The sequence below is a fragment of the Mesoplodon mirus genome (assembly GCF_964341445.2).
Source record: "Mesoplodon mirus genome assembly, chromosome: 4".
In the NCBI taxonomy this organism is placed as follows: Eukaryota; Metazoa; Chordata; class Mammalia; order Artiodactyla; family Ziphiidae; genus Mesoplodon; species Mesoplodon mirus.
The window spans coordinates 35152734-35178797 of NC_138979.1; the positions used below are offsets into that span (position 1 = coordinate 35152734).

Consider the following 26064-nt stretch of genomic DNA (forward strand, 5'->3'; position numbering starts at 1 on the left):
TGAAACCAAAGGGAAGAAAATATTGCTAAATCACCTATGTGCTCTTTGTGCTCTGAGACATTTGCATGTTTTCTAATGTAATTGTCATCTTGTTCCCATTCTTGCAATGAAGACAGCGATGTCCACAGGGTTAAATAGCTATGGTCACATAACTAACATGCCAACAGAGCTGGGACTGCTTCTAGATTTACCTGACCCTAAAGTTCATAATGATTATAGGAGACTGAACTAGGACCTGGACACCTTGGAGATACTGAGTGCGCTGTCACTCAAGATGTTCGAGCTGCCACCAGGATGCTGCAGAGTAGGGGTTCCTAACCTGAGCCCCATGGTTCTCCAAGGGAACCACGGACTTGCATGGGAAAAGGATTACATCCTCGTTGTCACTAAGCTCTAACGGCAATTGAGTATTGCCTTCAATTGTAAAAATGCAGGCCACAACGTATATCAGTAGTAGCAATACCTGTGATTTTGTTACCAATAGAAATCACAGCTGTTTTCACATGCCATGAAAATCGTGGCAGGCATCCAGAACAGCAGTTACATTCATCACCATTTCAAAATCAGTTGTACTAGCAGATCCTATAATTTAGTGTGTTGATAGAGAAGCAAAGTTACGACTACATCACACATTGAAAACTACTTCAGGAACTGTACTTCCATATAATTAATTGGCTTCCTTTGTAATCAAGTATGTTTTATTTTTATAGATTTAAAACCCTTGTTTGAGAAGGGAGCCATAGGCTTCTCTAGACTACGGAGGGATCCGTGGCACTGAAATGTGAAGGACCCCTGATGTAGAGGGATCTAGGGTTAGATGATCTCTACCGTTTCTTCTAGGTATGAAAGTGTATGACTCTGTTTTCTCTAGGAGTGGCTAAAGGCTTGAGAGTACTTAATAAACAAGGATAAAATTCCCAATGTGAATTCTCACTTTGTGCGAACCAAGAATTGACATAAAGCAGATTTCTTGGATCAAGTTCCTCCTAGTTATTCTAGCATCAGTTTGCTGCCTCCTGAGGGACAGATGACTCTTGCACAAGCTCTTCCTTTGAAGGATAGGAGGAGCTCACGCCAGAGTCAAGGTGCCTACGGCACTGGAAGACAGGTCAAGGTGACTACGGTATCCACGGCTCTTCTGAGAACGTGTTCCGAGGCATCTCTTTTGTTTCACGGTGTGAGCATACCTCCCACCTCTCCTCCAACGCACAGATCATGGATCCGGGGTGGGCATTTGCACAGGGCAGTGAGCTGTACAACATTCTGTACACTTCCGCTTCCTCCTCAGTAAAATGAGGTTGATAATAGTGTCTACCTCACAGGTTTGTGCTCAGTAAGTGCTACTACTGTTTGGGTTTTGTCTTGGTTTGATTTTTTGTTGTTGTTTTTACTATGGGTTTTGGCATTGTGAGCTGAAATGTTGCCTGCCATATCAGTAAACAAAGGATGTTGCAGCCATCAAGCCATCATATTATGGCCGCCCTAATGGTGCACCACCCCAAGGAGACTCAGGATGAGAAAGCACAGGACACTGGCCCCAGATAGTGGAGGTGCACATCAAAGGAATGATTTCAGTAAACCCAGACACTTGCATCTTCCCATACAGACAAAAGCGCTAAATTCCTTAACTTGAGATAGCTGATTTTCTTTAATTAACAGTCATCTTTTGATGTTCCAACTACCTTGTCTTTTGTTGCAAAAACTCCTATATATCGTGGCTCCCCAATCCCCTCCTTGCCACTTCAGAACAGTTTCTCAGCATTATCTGCGATGCTATGTCCCAAGCTTGAAGTCCTCAGAATGTCTGTCAGATGAAACAGACCTCTCGACTTTTCGATTGTGCAGTGTTTTCCGTCCACAGCATCACTGGTCAGTTATCTGCTAGGGGCTATGCTATTCAATCATTCATTCATTCATTTAACAAATATTTTTAGAGTGTGCAGTGGGGCAATCACTGTGCTGAGTAATGGGGATTACTTGTTAAACACACCAGCTGTGGATTTGCTCTCATAGAACTGATGGTCCAGCACGTGGGCAAGACAGGCAGATTGTGGTAAGAGCTGTGCAGAAGAATGATACGGAAATTGAAAAACATACAGCACAGGGTCTGGTTTAGTTTGGGGCCTAGAAGGTTTCCCTGAAAATAGATGAATAGGAATAACTAAGTGAAAAGAGAGGAAGCAGTATGTACAAAGGCCCTGAGTCAGGAGACAGAACGGTCTATCGAAGGTACGGAAAAGTCTATTGTGGATGGAGATCCAATAACCAGGCTGGGAGACACAGCAATGAGGCAGAAGGGCAGCCTGAGACCCAAGCACGGAGGGACTTTTATTTTTTCACTCACGTATTTAGTCAGGCAGCAAATAGGTACTGGGCACTTACTATATGCAAGGCATTATTTTAGACATTGGGGGACAAAGTGAACAAGACAGACACAGTCCCTATGCCAGGAATTTTGACCTTTCTCCTAACGACAATGGGAAGGCATGGAAGGGTTTTCTTTTTTTTTTTTTTTTTAACATCTTTCTTAGAGTGTAACTGCTTTACAATGTTGTGTTAGTTTCTGCTCTATAAGGAATTGAATCAGGTCTACGTACACATATATCCCCGTTATCTCCTCCCTCTTGCGTTTCCCTCCCACCCTCCCTATCCCACCCCTCTAGGTGGTCACAAAGCACTGAGCTGATCTCCCTGTGCTATGCGGCTGCTTCACACTAGATATCTATTTTACATTTGGTAGTGTATCTATGTCCATGCCACTCTCTCACTTTGTCCCAGCTTACTGTTCCCCCTCCCCGTGTCCTCAAGTCCATTCTCTAAGTCTGCGTCTTTATTCCTAACCTGCCCCTAGGTTCTTCAGATCCATTTTTTTCTTTTTTCTTTTTAGATTCCGTAAATATGTGTTACCATACGGTATTTATCTGGTATAATAAGGTCAAACCAAGAAAATATATTGCAGATAACGAAAGCCAGGCTTCTCGCTGTCATAGAAAGAAGTTTACAAACAAGAAAAAGGTATAGACTGTAATAACGTCCCTATGTGCTGGACTGGCATTCAAGGTTTCAGTATGAATGCATAGATACAGGAAAAAAATTGTGTGTGTGTGTTTGTGCACATGCACGTGCGTGCACATACATTCAAGGATTAGTGTATATGCAATCAACCTTTTAACCCTCCCAATGACCAAAGCTAGAATGCTTTGAGCAACAAAATAATGATAGTGTTGGATTTCAACCCTTAAATATATATCTATATATAGATATAGATATCTATATCTACAACTATATCTAGATATATAGATATATACGCATCCCGTGGAGTCCATGTGGATATACATAAAGTGAATAAATGGGGAAGAAGGAACAACTCTTCCCTTCCAAAGAATTCCAATTAGTAAAAGTAGACGGAATGAAGAAAGTAGAAGGTCACAATTAGAACATCTTCGTGATAATTGTTGTAGGCACAGTCCACAGTGGATGCTAAAATTAAGGGGCAATACTTTAAGAAACAGTGGAATATTTGCGCAGTGTCAAAGTATTGTCTCTGAAATAAGCATGTATTAATTAGAAAGAGAAAAATAGTAACTTAATAGACAAGAAACATGGCAGAAACTACCAGAACCAAGGATCAAGTCACTGGTAAAAGGACTTATTGACATATTGTTCCCCCTGATAGTATGCGTTAAGAAGGGCAAGAATGCATAACCTCACTCTCATCTTGAGAAAACACTAGATAACCCCAGATTGAGGGCCATTCGATAAAACCTCTAGCCAGTGTCATGGTCAAAAGTGTCAAGGTCATGAAAGACAAGAAGAAATTGAGGAAGCATCCCTGATTGGAGGAGGCTAGAGAGGCAAGGCAACAAAACACAATGTGGGATCCTGGATTAGAACTCGGGCAGAATAAAGGGCAATAGTGGAAAAATGGTAAAATCCCAAAATGTTGACATGTAAAAGACAGAATATTTGGGATTTCATCACACTGTATATGAGAGTGGACCCAAGCCTATTACTCCTCATCCTAACTGTACCTTCCAGCCTAACGCTAATTCGCTTTGGATTTACTGACAAATCAGTTCACATTAAAACAGTTATTTACTGTAAACAGTTCTTTTCAGCTATCATGTTTCATAGCTAGATTACTTTCTCATAATTTTTCCAAAATAAAACTCCTTAGGGATACTATCTTATGCATAAATTCGGTCTAACAAGGCTTTGGCTTTTCTGTTTGTGTGCAAGAGAATAGTGCTGAGAAAAGTCTCATTCACAGCTCTTAAAAGAACGCTTTGAATATACTTCAAAATCAGTAGAAGAGGTTAACCTTCCGTCTCCTTTAATTTCCAAGATGCCTCATTTGGTCACAGGTCGATTTCCGTAGTTGTGAAAATGGCAGCCATGTTTACTCAGTGTTTTCTTCCCTAAGTTCTCTAAGAGCGAGGACAAGATGCCATTCCCCCAGGATGCCTGGATCAGTCAGGGTCACAAGCCTGTCCAGAGTGATTGTCTCCTTTTCACGTTTAGTAAGGGTCCATAAAAATGCCATTAGAGCCAACATCTTAAGAACTACTGGCCAGAGCTTCTCAAATGTAAATGCCTTATACACCTGTTGCAACCCTAAAACTGAGAGAAGTCATCAGTTGCCGTGTTTGCCAAGCCCTCAGGATGTCGTACTCTGTACTAGTCTATAAATCACAGGAAGAGGCAGCTCGTGACAGTGCACAGGTGATCTTGGTGATTTCCTGATTAGAAGGACAGAACGGGGTCCCAAGTGCACTGGCGCACCTGCTACGGTATTTTATGTTAGTCCTGGAACGTACCATTTACAAGAGCTGGAATTAAAAAACCGGCCATGGGGAAATGACAGTACCCAATTTTAATAGTGGTGATTTTGCATTGACTTCTGTCTGATTGTAGAACCTAGAGGGTTTTTTGTAAAGAAATATATGTTTTTGTGCCAGCTACATGGGGAAGAGAGCTTTTACATTTTGCTTCATCTTCACAGCGGCATTAGGACTCCCCTGCAAAGTTTTATCCTTCTTGACCCGATTGACAGCACCTTTGTTTGTAGAGGTCTAGCGAACACAAATTAAGATGCTTTACAAACGTACAGTGGTGAGTTGCGTCTGTGCAGCCTCCTGCAAAAAAAAAAAAAAAAATCCATTGAACACATAGCTCATTAGAGATCTAGTTACAAAAAGAAGTGCATGATTTTATGAAAAGCGGAAACTGAGATCACAGAGGGAAGCGAAGAAGCTAGGCTTGGGTTAGGGCCACTGCTTGGCACTGGAGTCAGAAGTGCCCTGGACTCCCTTCTTAGCTGGGCCAAGTGGCTTCTCGATGCCCTCAGGGGACGTCACAGCCCTTCAGGCCACCTGCTCCTCCCAGTGCTGACAGCGGCACTAGCTTCTGGGGTGTCATGAACCCCAGGGAAAACTTACCAAAGCAATGGACCTCCCCCTAGAAAAATATATATGATTACATTTCCCACATAACTTCAGGGCATTTACACACCTGTCCAATCCCATCCAAGGAAGCCTTGTCTGTGGGGCTGAAATTCCAAGACAGAAAGAGGCTGCGGAGAGGCTCCCAGTGCTCGTTAGTAGGCCACCGACCACCCTACTCAGTCAACTATTCTTTTCTCTACAGGACACCAAGTTGCACCCACATCAAAGCAGCTACTCTCCTGATGTCCCAAGACACCACATCCGTTCAGAATGGCCCTGCGGACGAGACCCTGACAAGGTTGGCTCCATGCGGTCTGGTTTGCACAAGGCTTCGGGGTGGTCGCAATACTATCACAGGAAGGCCCCAGGTAGTGCCGCCAGGAAGAGGGTTTCTCTCCCGGCTCGCAGCGTCTCTCAGCCACCGTCTTGCAGCTCCTCGTGTGGACACCGTCCACCTTCCGAGACTGGAAGCCCTGACCACAGGCTGATGTACCAGGGCCTCCAAGGGCCTGTGTGCCAACATGCATCACAAGCCCCCCGACGAGCGGTTCCTCCAAAAGGTGGGTCTGAAATGAGAAAAACAAACAAAAAGGTGGACAGTGGGAGAAAGTGGGGTGTCACTTCTTGCTGGGATCAAGCCTTTTACTGTACTGTACTTTCAGTATAGCAAAGGCTTGACAGTTATGACCTTATTCAACAGGAAACTCATCTGAATTGTTCCTGGCTGACTAAGCAAAGTGGTGGAGGAATCACAACCTCAATAGAGGCAAGCAAACCACGTGTTTCCATGAGCCTCCGGCACCACATCAAGGCACGCACCTCAAAAGACACAGTCTCCTGATGAGCTGGAGCAGATCGATTTAGGCAAGGAAGAGAAGAATGACACATTTGTTAACAAACTGTAAGCTCCGTTTATATAAGCACTTGAAATATATTCTGGTATGAGTATGAATTTGTTTGTGAGCAATGTTCTCCACTAAGAGGAGCGCTCTAGTTTACATTTAGGACACACTGGGCTTCCCTGGTGGCGCAGTGGTTGAGAGTCCGCCTGCCGATGCAGGGGACACGGGTTCGTGCCCCGGACCGGGAAGATCCCTCATGCCGCGGAGAGGCTGGGCCCGTGAGCCATGGCCGCTGGGCCTGCGCGTCCGGAGCCTGTGCTCCGCAGCGGGAGAGGCCACGGCAGTGAGAGGCCCGTGTACCGCAAAAACAAGAGTATTTGGTATAATACATACTATTGAGGATGGCACCATGAGAAATCATAATTTAGTAGGAACTGTCCATTATGAGAGGTGGTATAGAGGACAGATGATGCCACTTTCAGGCGGTCATAGTCACTACTGAGGTGGCAGAGGTTGTGTGCTGCCCTAGGGCGGGGCCGGTACCTCCTGTCATCACAGCCGGACTCAGAACGGTTGGGGTGTTGACAAATTATATGCTGCTGCTGCTGCTGCTGCATCCTCACAGCGCGACCCAGGCAACGTCCAGGACACTGGAACAAAAGCACAGTGCAGTATAAACAACATCGTGAGCTCATGCATGCTGGGGTTCCAAAACCATGTGCTGCAGCGGCACTGCTGAGGACTAGCTACGGGGGATCAGCTGTCCCCGAGGGAAGTTAAGGAGGATGGAAGCCCAGCTCTAAGGGCCAGACAGCCCTCCTTCAGAGCCAGAAGTTTCCTTTCCTCCTCTTTTCCCCCAGAAACTTAGACCACCTCTGGGCAGAAGGGGAAAGCACAGGGCCAATCTGTAATTGACCAGTCTTAGGTTCAGAAATAACTATGCTTAAAACCATAAGCCGTGGGCAAGTTTGGGTTTTCCTGCTCAGAGCAAAAATGAAGGCTATGTGTTGAGGTGAGTTCAATTACGGAAAAAAAATATTTTGACATGCAGTTCTTAAATTTTTCTGTACTCATGACACCTATTAATTTTTCCTGTGATTTGTTTTATGCTTGAAAAGGTCTTTCCCGTCCTGATAGTTCTAGTCCAGTTTAATTACTTTTACACTGAGCACTTGAATCAAGTCAGAATTTATTCTGAGGTACGCTGTGAGTTTGGGCTCTCATTTTACTTGTTTTTCTTACATTAGTTGACCAGTTTCCCTCATACAATCTTTTTTTTTTCGTAACAACATTATTGTGATATAACTCACATACTGTACAAGTCACTGTTTAACAGATACAACTTAATGGTTTTTAGAGTTGTGCAACCATCACCACAATCAATTTTAAGACTTTATCACCATCCCCAAAAGAAACCCTTTACCCTTTAGCATCTACTCCCAATTCCTCTCCTGGCCTCTCCCCCTCAGGTCTAGATAACTGTTCAGCTACCTTTTTCTCTAGAGACTTACCTACTGTAGACACTTCATATAAGTAGAATCATACAATATGTGGTCTTTTGTGTCTGCCTTCCCTCCCTGACCATAATGTCTTTAAGGTTCATCACCTTGTAATACATATTAGTACTTTATTCTTTTGAATGGCCAGATGATATTCCATTGTACAAATACACCACGTTTATCTATCTGTCAGGTATTTCCAATTTTTGGAGTTGTATTATGGGTTTGATTTGAGTTATTCCCAGTTTTTGGTTCTTATAAATAATGCTGCTGTGAACATTCATGTACAAGTTTTTGTGTGAACCTGTTTTCGTTTCTCTTCGGTACATACCTAGGAGTAGAATTACTGGGTCATATGGTAACCCATACATTTAACGTTTTGAAGAACTGTCAGACTGTTTTCCAAAGTGGCTAGACCATTTTACATTCCCGCTTGCAAAGTACTAAGGTTCCAATTTCTCCATGTCCTCATCAACACTTACTACTATCTCTCTTTGTGATTAACATTTCCCTAATGAGTAATGATGCTAAGTATCTTTTCCTGTTCTTATTGGCCATTTGTAAGTCTTTATTGGAGAAATGTCTATTCAGATCCTTTTCAATATTTTAATTAGTTTATTTGTGTTTTTATTATTGAGTTTGAGTGTTCTTTATATATTTTAGAAACAAGTTCCCTTTCATATACATGATTTTTTTAAACATTTTTATTGGAGTACAATGGCTTTACAATGGTGTGTTGTTTTCTGCTTTATAACAAAGTGAATCAGTTATACATATACATATGTCCCCATATCTCTTCCCTCTTGCGTCTCCCTCCCTCCCACCCTCCCTATCCCACCGCTCTAGGTGGTCACAAAGCACTGAGCTGATCTCCCTGTGCTATGCAGCTGCTTCCCACTATCTATCTATTTTTCGTTTGGTACTATATATATGTCCATGCCACTCTCTTTGTCGCAGCTTACCCTTCCCCCTCCCCATATCCTCAAGTCCATTCTCTAGTAGGTCTGCATCTTTATTCCCATCTCGCCCCTAGGTTCTTCTGACCATTTTCTTTATTCCTTTGTTTTTTTTGGATTCCATATATATGTGTTAGCATACAGTATCTGTTTTTCTCTTTCTGACTTACTTCACTCTGTATGACAGTCTCTAGGTCCATCCACCTCACTACAAATAACTCAGTTCTGCTCCTTTTTATGACTGAGTAATATTCCATTGTATATATGTGCCACATCTTCTTTATCCATTCATCTGTTGATGGATACTTAGGTTGCTTCCATGTCCTGGCTATTGTAAATAGAGCTGCATTGAGCATTTTGGTACATGACTCTTTTTGAATTATGGTTTTCTCAGGGTATATGCCCAGTCGTGGGATTACTGGGTCGTATGGTAGTTCTATTTTTAGTTTTTTAAGGAACGTCCATACTGTTCTCCACAGTGACTATATCATTTTACATTCCCACCAACAGTGCAAGATGGTTCCCTTTTCCCCACACCCTATCCAGCATTTATTGTTTGTAGATTTTTTGATGATGGCCATTCTGACTGGTGTGAGATAATATCTCATTGTAGTTTTGATTTGCATTTCTGTAATGATTAATGGTGCTGAGCATTCTTTCATGTGTCTGTTGGCAATCTGTATATCTTCTTTGGAGAAATGTCTATTTAGGGCTTCTGCCCATTTTTGGATTGGGTTGTTTGTTTTTTTGATGCTGAGCTGCGTGAGTTGCTTATATGTTTTGGAGATTAATCCTTTGTCAGTTGCTTCATTTGCAAATATTTTCTCCCATTCTGAGGGTTGTCTTTTCATCTTGTTTATGGTTTCCTTTGCTGTCCAAAATCTTTTAAGTTTCATTAGGTCCCATTTGTTTATTTTTGTTTTTATTTCCATTTCTCTAGGAGGTGGGTCAAAAAGGATCTTGCTGTGATTTATGTCATAGAGTGTTCTGCCTATGTTTTCCTCTAAGAGTTTGATGGTGTCTGGCCTTACATTTAGGTCTTTAATCCATGTTGAGTTTATTTTTGTGTAGGGTGTTAGGGACTGTTCTAATCATATGGTTTTTCTCCTTCAATTTGTTAATATGGTGTATCACGTTGATTGATTTGCGTATATTGAATCCTTGCATTCCTGGGATAAACCCCACTTCATCATAGTGCATGATCCTTTCAATGCACTGTTGGATTCTGTTTGCTAGTATTTTGTTGAGGATTTTTGGATCTATGTTCATCAGTGATATTGGCCTGTAGTTTTCTTTCTTTGTCACATCTTTGTCTGGCTTTGGTATCAGAGTGATGTTGGCCTTGTAGAATGAGTTTGGGAGTGTTCCTCCCTCTGCTATATTTTGGAAGAGTTGTAGAAGGATAGGTGTTAGCTCTTCTCTAAATGTTTGATAGAATTCGCCTGTGAAGCCATCTGGTCCTGGGCTTTTGTTTGTTGGAAGATTTTTTATCACAGTTTCAATTTCAGTGCTTGTGATTGGTCTGTTCATATTTTCTATTTCTTCCTGGTTTAGTCTCAGAAGGTTGTGCATTTCTAAGAATTTGTCCATTTCTTCCAGGTTGTCCATTTTATTGTCATATAGTTGCTGGTAGTAATCTTTCATGATCCTTTGTATTTCTGCAGTGTCAGTTATTTATCCTTTTTCATTTCTAATTCTATTGATTTGAGTCTTCTCCCTATTTTTTCTTAATGAGTCTGGCTAATGGTTTATCAATTTTGTTTCTTCTCAAAGAACCACCTTTTAGTTTTATTGATCTTTGCTATCGTTTCCTTCATTTCTGTTTCATTTATTTCTGATCTGATCTTTATGATTTCTTTCCTTCTGCTAACTTTGGGTGTTTTTTGTTCTTCTTTCTCTAATCGCTTTAGGTGTAAGGTTAGGTTGTTTATTTGAGATGTTTCTTGTTTCGTAAGGTAGGCTTGTATAGCTATAAACTTCCCTCTTAGAACTGCTTTTGCTGCATCCCATAGGTTTTGGGTCATTGTGTTTTCATTGTCATTTGTTTCTAGGTATTTTTTGATTTCCTCTTTGATTTCTTCAGTGCTCTCTTGGTTATTAAGTAGTGTGTTGTTTAGCCTCCATGTGTTTGTATTCCTTACAGATTTTTTCCTGTAACTGATATCTAGTCTCATAACGTTGTGGTCGGAAAAGAGACTTGATACAATTTCAATTTTCTTAAATTTACCAAGGCTTGATTTGTGACCCAAGATATGATCTATCCTGGAGAATGTTCCATGAGCACCCGAGGAAAATGTGTATTCTGTTGTTTTTGGATGGAATGTCCTATAAATATCAATTAAGTCCATCTTGTTTAATGTATCATTTAAAGCTTCTGTTTCCTTATTTATTTTTGTTTTGGCTGATATGTCCATTGGTGAAAGTGGGGTGTTAATGTCCCCTACTATGATTGTGTTACCGTCGATTTCGCCTTTCATGACTGTTAGTATTTGCCTTATGTATTGAGGTGCTCCTATGTTGGGGGCATAAATATTTACAATTGTTATATCATCTTCTTGGATTGATCCCTTGATCATTATGTAGTGTCCTTCTTGGTCTCTTGTAATAGTCTTTGTTTTAAAGTCTATTTTGTCTGATACGAGAATTGCTACTCCAGCTTTCTTTTGATTTCCATTTGCATGGAATATCTTTTTCCATCCCCTCACTTTCAGTCTGTATGTGTCCCTAGGTCTGAAGTGGGTCTCTTGTAGACAGCATATATACAGGTCTTGTTTTTGTATCCATTCAGCCAGTCTCTGTCTTTTGGTTGGAGGATTTAATCCATTTACATTTAAGGTAATTATCGATATTTATGTTCCTATTACCATTTTCGTAATTGCTTTGGGTTTATTATTGTAGGTCTTTTCCTTCTCTTGTGTTTCCTGCCTAGAGAAGTTCCTTTAGCGTTTGTTGTAAAGCTGGATTGGTGGTGCTGAATTTGCTTAGCTTTTGCTTGTCTCTAAAGCTTTTAATTTCTCTGTCAAATCTGAATGAGATCCTTGCTGGGTAGAGTAATCTTGGTTTTAGGATTTTCCCTTTCATCACTTTAAATATGTCCTGCCACTCCCTTCTGGATTGCAGAGTTTCTGCTGAAAGATCAGCTGTTAACCTTATGGGGATTCCCTTATGTGTTATTTTTTGTTTTTCCCGTGCTGCTTTTAATAGTTGTTCTTTGTATTTAATTTTTGATAGTTTGATTAATATGTGTCTTGGCTTGTTTCTCCTTGGATTTATCTTGTATGGGACTCTGTGCTCTCTGGACTTGATTAACTATTTCCTTTCCCATATTAGGGAAGTTTTCAATGATAATCCCTTCAAATATTTTCTCAGTCCCTTTCTTTTTCTCTTCTTCTTCTGGGACCCCTATAATTCGAATGTTGGTGCCTTTAATGCTGTCCCAGAGGTCTCTGAGACTGTCCTCAATTCTTTTCATTCTTTTTTCTTTATTCTGCTCTTCAGTAGTTATTTCCACTATTTTATCTTCCAGGTCACTTATCCATTCTTCTGCCTTAGTTATTCTGCTACTGATCCCCTCTAGAGAATTTTTTATTTCATTTACTGGGTTGTTCATCACTGTTTGTTTGCTCTTTTGTTCTTTTAGGTCCTTGCTAAACGTTTCATGTATTTTCTCCATTCTATTTACAAGATTTTGGATCATCTTTACTATCATTATTCTGAATTGTTTTTCAGGTAGACTGCCTATTTCCTCTTTATTTGTTAGGTCTGGTGGGTTTTTGCCTTGCTCCTTCATCTGCTGTGTGTTTCTCTGTCTTCTCATTTTGCTTAACTTACTATGCTTGGGGTCTCCTTTTCACAGACTGCAGGTTCGTAGTTCCCGTTGTTTTTGGTGTCTCTCCCCAGTGGCTACAGTTGGTTCCATGGGTTGTGTAGGCTTCCTGGTGGATGGGACTAATGCCTGTGTTCTGGTGCATGAGGCTGGATCTTTTCTGGTGGGCACATCCATGTCTGGTGGTGTGTTTTGGGGTGTTTGTGGCCTTATTATGATTTTAGGCAGCCTCTGTGCTAATGGATGGGGTTGTGTTACTGTATTGCTAGTTGTTTGGTATAGGGTGTCCTGCACTGTAGCTTGCTGGTCGTTGAGTGGAGCTGGGTCTTGGAATTGAGATGGAGATCTTTGGGAGATTTTTGCCATTTGATATTATGTGGAGCTGGGAGGTCTCTTGTGGACTAGTGCCCTGAACTGGCTCTCCCTTCTCAGTGGCATAGCCCTGATGCCTGGCTGGAGCACCAAGAGCCTGTGCTCCACACGGCTCAGAATAAAATGGAGAAAAAAAAAGAAAGAAGAAGATAAAATAAAATAATGTAAAATAAACTAAAGTTATTAATATAAAAAATAATTATTAAGAAAAAACATTTTTTACGTTGAAAAAAAAAAAGGACAGGGCCTCCCTGGTGGCGCACTGGTTGAGAGTCCGCCTGCCGATGCAGGGGATATAGGTTCATGCCCCGGTCCGGGAGGATCCCATATGCCGCGGAGCGGCTGGGCCCGTGAGCCATGGCCGCTGAGCCTGCACATCCGGAGCCTGTGCTCCGCAACGGGAGAGGCCACAACAGTGAGAAGCCCGTGTACCGCAGAAAAAAAAAAGGACAGACAGAACCCTAGGACAAATGGTAAAAGCAAAGCTATACAGACAAAATCACACAGAGAAACATACACATATACACTCACTAAAAGAGAAAAAGGGAGATATATATATATATATATATATATATATATATGTAGTTGCTCCGAAAGTCCACCTCCTCAATTTGGGATGATTTGTTTTCTATTCAGGTATTCCACAGATGCAGGGTACATCAGGTTGATTGTGGAGATTTAATCCTCTGCTCCTGAGGCTGCTGGGAGAAATTTCCCTTTCTCTCCTTTGTTTGCACAGCTCCTGGGATTCCGCTTTGGATTTGGCCCCGCCTCTGTGTGTAGGTGACCGATGGGCATCTATTCTTCACTCAGACAGGATAGGGTTAAAGGAGCTGCTGATTCAGGGGCTCTGGCTCACTCAGGCTGGGGGGAGGGAGGAGTATGGATGCGAGGCAAGCCTGTGGTGGCAGAGGCCAGCGTGATGTTGCACTAGCCTGAAGTGTGCTGTGTGTTCTCCCGGGGAAGTTGTCCCTGGATCACAGGACCTTGGCAATGGCGGGCTGCACAGGATCCCGGGAGGGGAAGTGTGGGTAGTGACCTGTGCTTGCTCACCGGTTTCTTGGTGGCGGCAGCAGCATCCTTAGCATCTCATGCCCATCTCTGGGGTCTGCGCTGATAGCCGCGGCTCACACCCGTCTCTGTAGCTCATTTAAGTGGCGCTCTTAATCCCCTCTCCTCACGCACCAGGAAACAAAGAGGCAAGAAAGAGTCTCTTGAGTCTTCGGCAGGTCCAGACTTTTCCCCGGACTCCCTGCTGGCTAGCTGTGGCGCACTAGCCCCTTCAGGCTATGTTCACACAGCCAACCACAGTCCTCTCCCTGGGATTCGACCTCCAAAGCCTGAGCCTCAGCTCCCAGCCCCCACCCGCCCCGGCAGGTGAGCAGACAAGCCTCTCGGGCTGGTGAGTGCTGGTTGGCACTGATCCTCTGTGCGGGTATCTCTCTGCTTTGCCCTCGGCACCCCTGTTGCTGCACTCTCCTCTGTGGCTCCGAAGCTCCCCCCTCTGCCACCCGTAGTCTCCGTCCGCCAAGGGGCCTCCTAGTATGTAGAAACCTTTCCTCCTTCACAGCTCCCTCTCACTGGTGCAGGTCCCGTCCCTATTCTTTTGTCTCTTTTGTTTCTTTTTTCTTTTGCCCTACCCATGTACGTGGGGAGTTTCTTGCCTTTTGGGAGGTCTGAGGTCTTCTGCCAGTGTTTAGTAGGTGCTCGGTAGGTGTTGTTCCACATGTAGATGTATTTCTGATATATCTGTGGGGAGGAAGGTGATCTCCACGTCTTACTCTTCCACCACCTTGAAGCTCCTCCTCATATATATGATTTTTAAATATTTTCTCCCATTCTGTGGGCTGTCCACTTTCTTGATCATGTCCTTCGTAGCAAAAAAAAGTTTTTAATTTTGATGTGGTCCAATTTATTTTTGTTGTTGTTGTAGCTTATGTTTTGGTGTCATATCTAAGAAACCGTCTCCTAATCCAAAGCATGAAGATTTATGGCTACATTTTCTTCCAGGAGCTTTATTGTTTTAGCTCTTAAGTTTAGGTCTCTGATAAATTTTGACTTAATTTTTTGTATATGTTGTAGGCTAGGAATCCAAGTTCTTTCTTTTGGATGTGGCTATTCAGTTGTCCTGCAGCATTTGCTGAGGAGATTATTCTTTCCCCATTGAATGGTCTTGGCACCTTTGCAGAAAATCAGTTGACATAGATACATGGATTTATCTCCAGACTTTCAACTCTCTTTCATCAATCTATGTGTCTATGCTATGCGAGTACCACACTCTCATGATGATTACAGTTTCGTAGTAAGTTTTGAAACTGAGAAGTCTGAGCCCTCCCACTTTGTTCTTTCTCTAGATTGTTCTGGCTATACTGGGTCCTTTATATTTCCATATGAATTTTAGGATCAGCTTGTCAATTTCTGCAAAGAAGCTGGGATTTTGAAAGGGATTGTGTTGAATCTGTAGATCAAGTGTAGACATTATGAGGTCTCTAAAATTATTACATCTTTTCAAACTAGAAATAAAAAGGCCACTGAAGTATCCTACAGATTTTAATTTATACCAAAGTGAATACCAAATTCTAATAACACACGTACAGAAAAATTTCTTTGGGATCCTTTTTCCTAAGTGTAAAGGGGCCTTGAACTGAAAAAGTGAGAAAACCACTGTGGTTTATCCCCAGCGGTGATGGGTCCATTTCTTGCTGTGACCTCACAGTGCCCCACTGTGATGTACTTCACAAAAACTGTATAAAAGAGCCCAGCTGGGCCAAGGTTTTTGGTCCTTAAGAGCCCAGGAAGCTGCTTTTGGTGACCTGACGGCCTTGGACCCACAGTTAGCTTGTTTTTTCCTTGTTTCTGCAATTTTGTGGATTTTTTTCCTCTTTTCTCTAGCCTTTTTTATTTTTCTCATTTTTATTTCTTCTTTGCCTTTTTCTCCTTTTTCTTTATTTTTTCTCTCTTTATCATTTCTTTCAGTTTTAAATTTTTTCTTCTTTAGCACTGCTAGTTAGTGCTGTCATTCAGTGTAGTTAGCAGGCCACCATGATGGAGGGCCTCACAGCCAACTCCGCTGACAAGGAGGCTCATATTGATGAGTACGAGATCCTCCACACCATTGGTGAAGGCAGCTTCGCTAAAGTGAAGCTGGCCCGGCACATTCTGACCGGGACACAGGTGGCTGTGAAGATCATTAAGAAAGGTCGGCAGAGCTGCTCAACTTCCCAGGCAGTTTACCGGGAAGTGTGCTGTATGAAGGCTCTGGATCACCCCAATATTGTAAAACTGCTGGGGGTGATTGACACGGAGGAGACAATGTTCCTCGTGATGGAGTACCTCAGTGGGGGGGACATGTTCAGCTACCTAGTGAACCATGGCCGTATGACAGAGGCGGAGGCCCGACGCCCGTTCCAGCAGCTGGTCTCCGCCCTGCAGCACTGCCACCAGAGGGGCATCGTGCACAGGGACCTGAAGCTACCGAACCTCCTCTTGGATGCCAACATGAATATAAAACTGACAGACTTTGGCCTCAGCAACAAGTGTGATGAGAGTGGCATACTGGACACGATCTGCGGCACAGTCCCGTATGCTGCCCCGGAACTGTTGCGGGGGCAGAGCTACAGCGGCCCTGCGTTGGACGTGTGGAGCCTGGGTGTAGTTCTCTACAGCATGGTAACTGCGTGCCGGCCCTTTGTGGGAGAAGACGTCCGGGAGATGCGGGAGCAAATCCTACGAGGGCAATACCCCATCCCACCTTACCTGTCTTTGGAGATAAGGGCTCTATTACAAAAAATGATTGCCCTCAACCCCCGTGACAGAGGCACCTTATCTGACGTCATGAGGCATCCATGGGTGAACATGGGCCAGAAGGAGCCACTCCAGCCACCCTGTGAAGAGGACCCGGAGGTGACCACGGTGAGGACTCTGGGCTGGACTTGCGACCAGATCCAAGACCCAGGAACAGGCAGTGTGAGCTCCATGAAACCAATGGTGGGGTCCTCCATCATAACTGTGAGGCCCTTCTCTTCCGGGGACCTCAGTGGCAGTGAACTTGAGGCTTCTTTAAGCCCCGAGTTGTCCACCCTGAAAGCCAGATGGCTCTACCAGGGAGAAAATGGGCAGCTGCAGGAAGACCAGCAGGCAGGGCAGAAGACCAGTGAGCCTGCCTGTCCCCCACCCAGCCTGGAGTCGAGGACTGCCACCCCCAGCCCAGCCGACCAGTGTGGCCCTGGGACATCCCCGTCCACCAGCAGCAGGATTGGAGCCCCAGAGGGAACCAGCTGCCCCCCGGGTGTGTCCAACACTGGAAGGTCCTCCCACGCTGGGCAGCCTGAGAGTATGTCCTCATCCACTCCCTCTGGCCACAGACAGAAAAAGCAAGGGGTGGCTAGGAGAATCTGCAACTTCATATCTAAACACCTTTGTTGCAAGCTGAGGCGTCGTCATAAAGTGAAACCACCTGAACCCCATGGATGACCCGAGGCAGGAAGGTCAGGCTGCCACGCGCCCTGGGACCCGGTCCAGTTGAAGATGACTCTGTTCTCTGCACGGCCTTCAGAAACATCGTATCCAAGACCCTGGCCAGCTCAGAGGATGGTCCGGAGCAGCCCGGGCCACCGAAAGAGAGGCCACCGTGGCTGCAGGTCCACCCCTCAACCCCCACCTGGGTGAAACTTCAGACTTCAGAGACTGGACTGTCATTCCTGGGGCACGTCTCCCCTCCCCCACTCTTCTGTCTTCCGTGTTGGTGGGGGAGGGGGAGAGTTCTTGTTCCAAGAACTCCTTGGTTCTTCCAATTCTAGTTAATAAACTTGATGCTCTAGAGAGATGTATCACACTCTGCTTTGCATCGTCCCTGCACAGACTTGGGGCTGTGCATTTTCCAGTTAGACAAGTGTGTAGCCATGTAGTGCTTGGAGTTAATCAGAACCACTAGAGGGGAAGTGACCTAAGAGAATTAACACAATGACTCCCAGCAGCAACAACTGCTGCACTGCGGGGCAGACGTGCAGAAAGTGTCGAATCCCTTCCTGCACTAACATCCCCGAACATTTTCAGAAGGGCCGAGGGGAACTTTGGATCCCTGTGGCCTGTGTTAATTACATCAGAGAGGCTCATAAAAGGATAAGAAGGTCCCGTGAACCAGCCTGTGCGCAGTGTGGTAAGGTCCCCGTGCAGCTGAGTTTCATGACTGTCACGCAGCAGTTGGGCTCCCCTCTTCCCCTGTGCGAAGGGGCCCTGATGCATGGGTTTATTTTATTTTTCTGGTGTGACCATTTGAAAAGTCTTCATTGAATTTGTTACAATATTCCTTCTGTTTTATGTTTTGGTATTTTTGGCCGCGAGGCACGTGGGATCTTGGTCCCCGACAAGGGATCCAACCCGCACCCCCTGCACTGGAAGGCGAGGTCCACCACTGGACCGCCAGGGAAGTCTCCTTTTTAATTTCATTGTTTTGATGCATGGGTTGGACCACGGGGACTGGATGATTATACTAAATGATCATACTAGCAAAACACTAGATTTGTCGGCATTCCCTGGTTCCCTGGTTCAATAAGCCCTTGAACACACGGGTGAGTGGAGCAGGGTCTTCTTCCCAGAGGCCTCTCTCTGGGGGCACATGCTCTCGGAGGCATCACCTGCACAGTCCCATTGGCTCTCGTGCGCTTACAGGCCACTTGCCGACTGCGGAATCCTTCACCGCAAGACACAGAGCACTCTGACCACGTGCCCGTGAACCACCTAAGAACAAATACTCCAGGAGCGTATTAGTAAGGACGGGTAGGACAGATCCTACAGGAAGTGCCTTCCAGAGGAAAAATCGATCCTAACATGATGACTGTTTCAGGGCCCTCACACGTCTCTCTGGGAATGGGCAGCAGCACAGATAACTCCCAGCCATACGCTCAGATTTTCTTTTACTCAGAGAAGCAACAGAATCACCACGTAGACAACCAACATAGGGGTGGGATAGAGCCGTCTTCAAGTATGTAAGGAGCCATGACTTGTGTGGCTTCAAAGAGTAGAGCTAGGGCAAAATTAGGCGGAAACTTCAAAAAGGTGCATTTCGGGCTTCCCTGGTGGCGCAGTGGTTGAGAGTCCGCCTGCCGATGCAGGGGACATGGGTTTGTGCCCCGGTCCGGAAAGATCCCACATGCCCCGGAGCGGCTGGGCCCGTGAGCCATGGTCGCTGAGCCTGCGCGTCCAGAGCCCGTGCTCCACAACGGGAGAGGCCACAGCAGTGAGAGGCCCGCGTACCGCAAAAAAAAAAAAAAAAAAAGGTGCATTTCAACTCACTGAAACCAAAGGGAAGAAAATATTGCTAAATCACCTATGTGCTCTTTGTGCTCTGAGACATTTGCATGTTTTCTAATGTAATTGTCATCTTGTTCCCATTCTTGCAATGAAGACAGCGATGTCCACAGGGTTAAATAGCTATGGTCACATAACTAACATGCCAACAGAGCTGGGACTGCTTCTAGATTTACCTGACCCTAAAGTTCATAATGATTATAGGAGACTGAACTAGGACCTGGACACCTTGGAGATACTGAGTGCGCTGTCACTCAAGATGTTCGAGCTGCCACCAGGATGCTGCAGAGTAGGGGTTCCTAACCTGAGCCCCATGGTTCTCCAAGGGAACCACGGACTTGCATGGGAAAAGGATTACATCCTCGTTGTCACTAAGCTCTAACGGCAATTGAGTATTGCCTTCAATTGTAAAAATGCAGGCCACAACGTATATCAGTAGTAGCAATACCTGTGATTTTGTTACCAATAGAAATCACAGCTGTTTTCACATGCCATGAAAATCGTGGCAGGCATCCAGAACAGCAGTTACATTCATCACCATTTCAAAATCAGTTGTACTAGCAGATCCTATACTTTAGTGTGTTCATAGAGAAGCAAATTTACGACTACATCACACATTGAAAACTACTTCAGGAACTGTACTTCCATATAATTAATTGGCTTCCTTTGTAATCAAGTATGTTTTATTTTTATAGATTTAAAACCCTTGTTTGAGAAGGGAGCCATAGGCTTCTCTAGACTACGGAGGGATCCGTGGCACTGAAATGTGAAGGACCCCTGATGTAGAGGGATCTAGGGTTAGATGATCTCTACCGTTTCTTCTAGGTATGAAAGTGTATGACTCTGTTTTCTCTAGGAGTGGCTAAAGGCTTGAGAGTACTTAATAAACGAGGATAAAATTCCCAATGTGAATTCTCACTTTGTGCGAACCAAGAATTGACATAAAGCAGATTTCTTGGATCAAGTTCCTCCTAGTTATTCTAGCATCAGTTTGCTGCCTCCTGAGGGACAGATGACTCTTGCACAAGCTCTTCCTTTGAAGGATAGGAAGAGCTCACGCCAGAGTCAAGGTGCCTACGGCACTGGAAGACAGGTCAAGGTGACTACGGTATCCACGGCTCTTCTGAGAACGTGTTCCGAGGCATCTCTTTTGTTTCACGGTGTGAGCATACCTCCCACCTCTCCTCCAACGCACAGATCATGGATCCGGGGTGGGCATTTGCACAGGGCAGTGAGCTGTACAACATTCTGTACACTTCCGCTTCCTCCTCAGTAAAATGAGGTTGATAATAGTGTCTACCTCACAGGTCTGTGCTCAGTAAGTGCTACTACTCTTTGGGTTTTGTCTTGGTTTGATTTTTTGTTGTTGTTTTTACTATGGGTTTTGGCATTGTGAGCTGAAATGTTGCCTGCCATATCAGTAAACAAAGGATGTTGCAGCCATCAAGCCATCATATTATGGCCGCCCTAATGGTGCACCACCCCAAGGAGACTCAGGATGAGAAAGCACAGGACACTGGCCCCAGATAGTGGAGGTGCACATCAAAGGAATGATTTCAGTAAACCCAGACACTTGCATCTTCCCATACAGACAAAAGCGCTAAATTCCTTAACTTGAGATAGCTGATTTTCTTTAATTAACAGTCATCTTTTGATGTTCCAACTACCTTGTCTTTTGTTGCAAAAACTCCTATATATCGTGGCTCCCCAATCCCCTCCTTGCCACTTCAGAACAGTTTCTCAGCATTATCTGCGATGCTATGTCCCAAGCTTGAAGTCCTCAGAATGTCTGTCAGATGAAACAGACCTCTCGACTTTTCGATTGTGCAGTGTTTTCCGTCCACAGCATCACTGGTCAGTTATCTGCTAGGGGCTATGCTATTCAATCATTCATTCATTCATTTAACAAATATTTTTAGAGTGTGCAGTGGGGCAATCACTGTGCTGAGTAATGGGGATTACTTGTTAAACACACCAGCTGTGGATTTGCTCTCATAGAACTGATGGTCCAGCACGTGGGCAAGACAGGCAGATTGTGGTAAGAGCTGTGCAGAAGAATGATACGGAAATTGAAAAACATACAGCACAGGGTCTGGTTTAGTTTGGGGCCTAGAAGGTTTCCCTGAAAATAGATGAATAGGAATAACTAAGTGAAAAGAGAGGAAGCAGTATGTACAAAGGCCCTGAGTCAGGAGACAGAACGGTCTATCGAAGGTACGGAAAAGTCTATTGTGGATGGAGATCCAATAACCAGGCTGGGAGACACAGCAATGAGGCAGAAGGGCAGCCTGAGACCCAAGCACGGAGGGACTTTTATTTTTTCACTCACGTATTTAGTCAGGCAGCAAATAGGTACTGGGCACTTACTATATGCAAGGCATTATTTTAGACATTGGGGGACAAAGTGAACAAGACAGACACAGTCCCTATGCCAGGAATTTTGACCTTTCTCCTAACGACAATGGGAAGGCATGGAAGGGTTTTCTTTTTTTTTTTTTTTTTTTAACATCTTTCTTAGAGTGTAACTGCTTTACAATGTTGTGTTAGTTTCTGCTCTATAAGGAATTGAATCAGGTCTACGTACACATATATCCCCGTTATCTCCTCCCTCTTGCGTTTCCCTCCCACCCTCCCTATCCCACCCCTCTAGGTGGTCACAAAGCACTGAGCTGATCTCCCTGTGCTATGCGGCTGCTTCACACTAGATATCTATTTTACATTTGGTAGTGTATCTATGTCCATGCCACTCTCTCACTTTGTCCCAGCTTACTGTTCCCCCTCCCCGTGTCCTCAAGTCCATTCTCTAAGTCTGCGTCTTTATTCCTAACCTGCCCCTAGGTTCTTCAGATCCATTTTTTTCTTTTTTCTTTTTAGATTCCGTAAATATGTGTTACCATACGGTATTTATCTGGTATAATAAGGTCAAACCAAGAAAATATATTGCAGATAACGAAAGCCAGGCTTCTCGCTGTCATAGAAAGAAGTTTACAAACAAGAAAAAGGTATAGACTGTAATAACGTCCCTATGTGCTGGACTGGCATTCAAGGTTTCAGTATGAATGCATAGATACAGGAAAAAAATTGTGTGTGTGTGTTTGTGCACATGCACGTGCGTGCACACACATTCAAGGATTAGTGTATATGCAATCAACCTTTTAACCCTCCCAATGACCAAAGCTAGAATGCTTTGAGCAACAAAATAATGATAGTGTTGGATTTCAACCCTTAAATATATATCTATATATAGATATAGATATCTATATCTACAACTATATCTAGATATATAGATATATACGCATCCCGTGGAGTCCATGTGGATATACATAAAGTGAATAAATGGGGAAGAAGGAACAACTCTTCCCTTCCAAAGAATTCCAATTAGTAAAAGTAGACGGAATGAAGAAAGTAGAAGGTCACAATTAGAACATCTTCGTGATAATTGTTGTAGGCACAGTCCACAGTGGATGCTAAAATTAAGGGGCAATACTTTAAGAAACAGTGGAATATTTGCGCAGTGTCAAAGTATTGTCTCTGAAATAAGCATGTATTAATTAGAAAGAGAAAAATAGTAACTTAATAGACAAGAAACATGGCAGAAACTACCAGAACCAAGGATCAAGTCACTGGTAAAAGGACTTATTGACATATTGTTCCCCCTGATAGTATGCGTTAAGAAGGGCAAGAATGCATAACCTCACTCTCATCTTGAGAAAACACTAGATAACCCCAGATTGAGGGCCATTCGATAAAACCTCTAGCCAGTGTCATGGTCAAAAGTGTCAAGGTCATGAAAGACAAGAAGAAATTGAGGAAGCATCCCTGATTGGAGGAGGCTAGAGAGGCAAGGCAACAAAACACAATGTGGGATCCTGGATTAGAACTCGGGCAGAATAAAGGGCAATAGTGGAAAAATGGTAAAATCCCAAAATGTTGACATGTAAAAGACAGAATATTTGGGATTTCATCACACTGTATATGAGAGTGGACCCAAGCCTATTACTCCTCATCCTAACTGTACCTTCCAGCCTAACGCTAATTCGCTTTGGATTTACTGACAAATCAGTTCACATTAAAACAGTTATTTACTGTAAACAGTTCTTTTCAGCTATCATGTTTCATAGCTAGATTACTTTCTCATAATTTTTCCAAAATAAAACTCCTTAGGGATACTATCTTATGCATAAATTCGGTCTAACAAGGCTTTGGCTTTTCTGTTTGTGTGCAAGAGAATAGTGCTGAGAAAAGTCTCATTCACAGCTCTTAAAAGAACGCTTTGAATATACTTCAAAATCAGTAGAAGAGGTTAACCTTCCATCTCCTTTAATTTCCAAGATGCCTCATTTGGTCACAGGTCGATTTCCGTAGTTGTGAAAATGGCAGCCATGTTTACTCAGTGTTTTCTTCCCTAAGTTCTCTAAGAGCGAGGACAAGATGCCATTCCCCCAGGATGCCTGGATCAGTCAGGGTCACAAGCCTGTCCAGAGTGATTGTCTCCTTTTCACGTTTAGTAAGGGTCCATAAAAATGCCATTAGAGCCAACATCTTAAGAACTACTGGCCAGAGCTTCTCAAATGTAAATGCCTTATACACCTGTTGCAACCCTAAAACTGAGAGAAGTCATCAGTTGCCGTGTTTGCCAAGCCCTCAGGATGTCGTACTCTGTACTAGTCTATAAATCACAGGAAGAGGCAGCTCGTGACAATGCACAGGTGATCTTGGTGATTTCCTGATTAGAAGGACAGAACGGGGTCCCAAGTGCACTGGCGCACCTGCTACGGTATTTTATGTTAGTCCTGGAACGTACCATTTACAAGAGCTGGAATTAAAAAACCGGCCATGGGGAAATGACAGTACCCAATTTTAATAGTGGTGATTTTGCATTGACTTCTGTCTGATTGTAGAACCTAGAGGGTTTTTTGTAAAGAAATATATGTTTTTGTGCCAGCTACATGGGGAAGAGAGCTTTTACATTTTGCTTCATCTTCACAGCGGCATTAGGACTCCCCTGCAAAGTTTTATCCTTCTTGACCCGATTGACAGCACCTTTGTTTGTAGAGGTCTAGCGAACACAAATTAAGATGCTTTACAAACGTACAGTGGTGAGTTGCGTCTGTGCAGCCTCCTGCAAAAAAAAAAAAAAAAATCCATTGAACACATAGCTCATTAGAGATCTAGTTACAAAAAGAAGTGCATGATTTTATGAAAAGCGGAAACTGAGATCACAGAGGGAAGCGAAGAAGCTAGGCTTGGGTTAGGGCCACTGCTTGGCACTGGAGTCAGAAGTGCCCTGGACTCCCTTCTTAGCTGGGCCAAGTGGCTTCTCGATGCCCTCAGGGGACGTCACAGCCCTTCAGGCCACCTGCTCCTCCCAGTGCTGACAGCGGCACTAGCTTCTGGGGTGTCATGAACCCCAGGGAAAACTTACCAAAGCAATGGACCTCCCCCTAGAAAAATATATATGATTACATTTCCCACATAACTTCAGGGCATTTACACACCTGTCCAATCCCATCCAAGGAAGCCTTGTCTGTGGGGCTGAAATTCCAAGACAGAAAGAGGCTGCGGAGAGGCTCCCAGTGCTCGTTAGTAGGCCACCGACCACCCTACTCAGTCAACTATTCTTTTCTCTACAGGACACCAAGTTGCACCCACATCAAAGCAGCTACTCTCCTGATGTCCCAAGACACCACATCCGTTCAGAATGGCCCTGCGGACGAGACCCTGACAAGGTTGGCTCCATGCGGTCTGGTTTGCACAAGGCTTCGGGGTGGTCGCAATACTATCACAGGAAGGCCCCAGGTAGTGCCGCCAGGAAGAGGGTTTCTCTCCCGGCTCGCAGCGTCTCTCAGCCACCGTCTTGCAGCTCCTCGTGTGGACACCGTCCACCTTCCGAGACTGGAAGCCCTGACCACAGGCTGATGTACCAGGGCCTCCAAGGGCCTGTGTGCCAACATGCATCACAAGCCCCCCGACGAGCGGTTCCTCCAAAAGGTGGGTCTGAAATGAGAAAAACAAACAAAAAGGTGGACAGTGGGAGAAAGTGGGGTGTCACTTCTTGCTGGGATCAAGCCTTTTACTGTACTGTACTTTCAGTATAGCAAAGGCTTGACAGTTATGACCTTATTCAACAGGAAACTCATCTGAATTGTTCCTGGCTGACTAAGCAAAGTGGTGGAGGAATCACAACCTCAATAGAGGCAAGCAAACCACGTGTTTCCATGAGCCTCCGGCACCACATCAAGGCACGCACCTCAAAAGACACAGTCTCCTGATGAGCTGGAGCAGATCGATTTAGGCAAGGAAGAGAAGAATGACACATTTGTTAACAAACTGTAAGCTCCGTTTATATAAGCACTTGAAATATATTCTGGTATGAGTATGAATTTGTTTGTGAGCAATGTTCTCCACTAAGAGGAGCGCTCTAGTTTACATTTAGGACACACTGGGCTTCCCTGGTGGCGCAGTGGTTGAGAGTCCGCCTGCCGATGCAGGGGACACGGGTTCGTGCCCCGGACCGGGAAGATCCCTCATGCCGCGGAGAGGCTGGGCCCGTGAGCCATGGCCGCTGGGCCTGCGCGTCCGGAGCCTGTGCTCCGCAGCGGGAGAGGCCACGGCAGTGAGAGGCCCGTGTACCGCAAAAACAAGAGTATTTGGTATAATACATACTATTGAGGATGGCACCATGAGAAATCATAATTTAGTAGGAACTGTCCATTATGAGAGGTGGTATAGAGGACAGATGATGCCACTTTCAGGCGGTCATAGTCACTACTGAGGTGGCAGAGGTTGTGTGCTGCCCTAGGGCGGGGCCGGTAC

The 26064-nt window shown here is 44.3% G+C and overlaps 1 protein-coding gene across 21 annotated transcripts in view; it reads left to right on the forward strand.

The window, feature by feature from the left end:
• Positions 1-25637, forward strand: part of LOC309802169 (uncharacterized protein) — a 249174-nt gene extending 223537 nt beyond the window's left edge. For 19 of the 21 annotated variants that reach the window (XR_014293724.1, XR_014293726.1, XR_014293727.1 and 16 more), the window contains 4 exons: positions 5647-6004; positions 6145-6345; positions 24882-25239; positions 25380-25637. Coding sequence is in view for 1 of the 21 variants with exons in the window: in XM_082617476.1 (XP_082473602.1) it covers positions 5966-6004; positions 24882-25239; positions 25380-25411 (429 nt within the window). In the remaining 20 variants the exon portion in view is untranslated. The remainder of the gene's footprint in view (positions 1-5646; positions 6005-6144; positions 6346-24881; positions 25240-25379) is intronic. The other 2 variants (XR_014293725.1, XM_082617476.1) reach the window with 1 other exon arrangement.
• Positions 25638-26064: the final 427 nt, after the last annotated feature.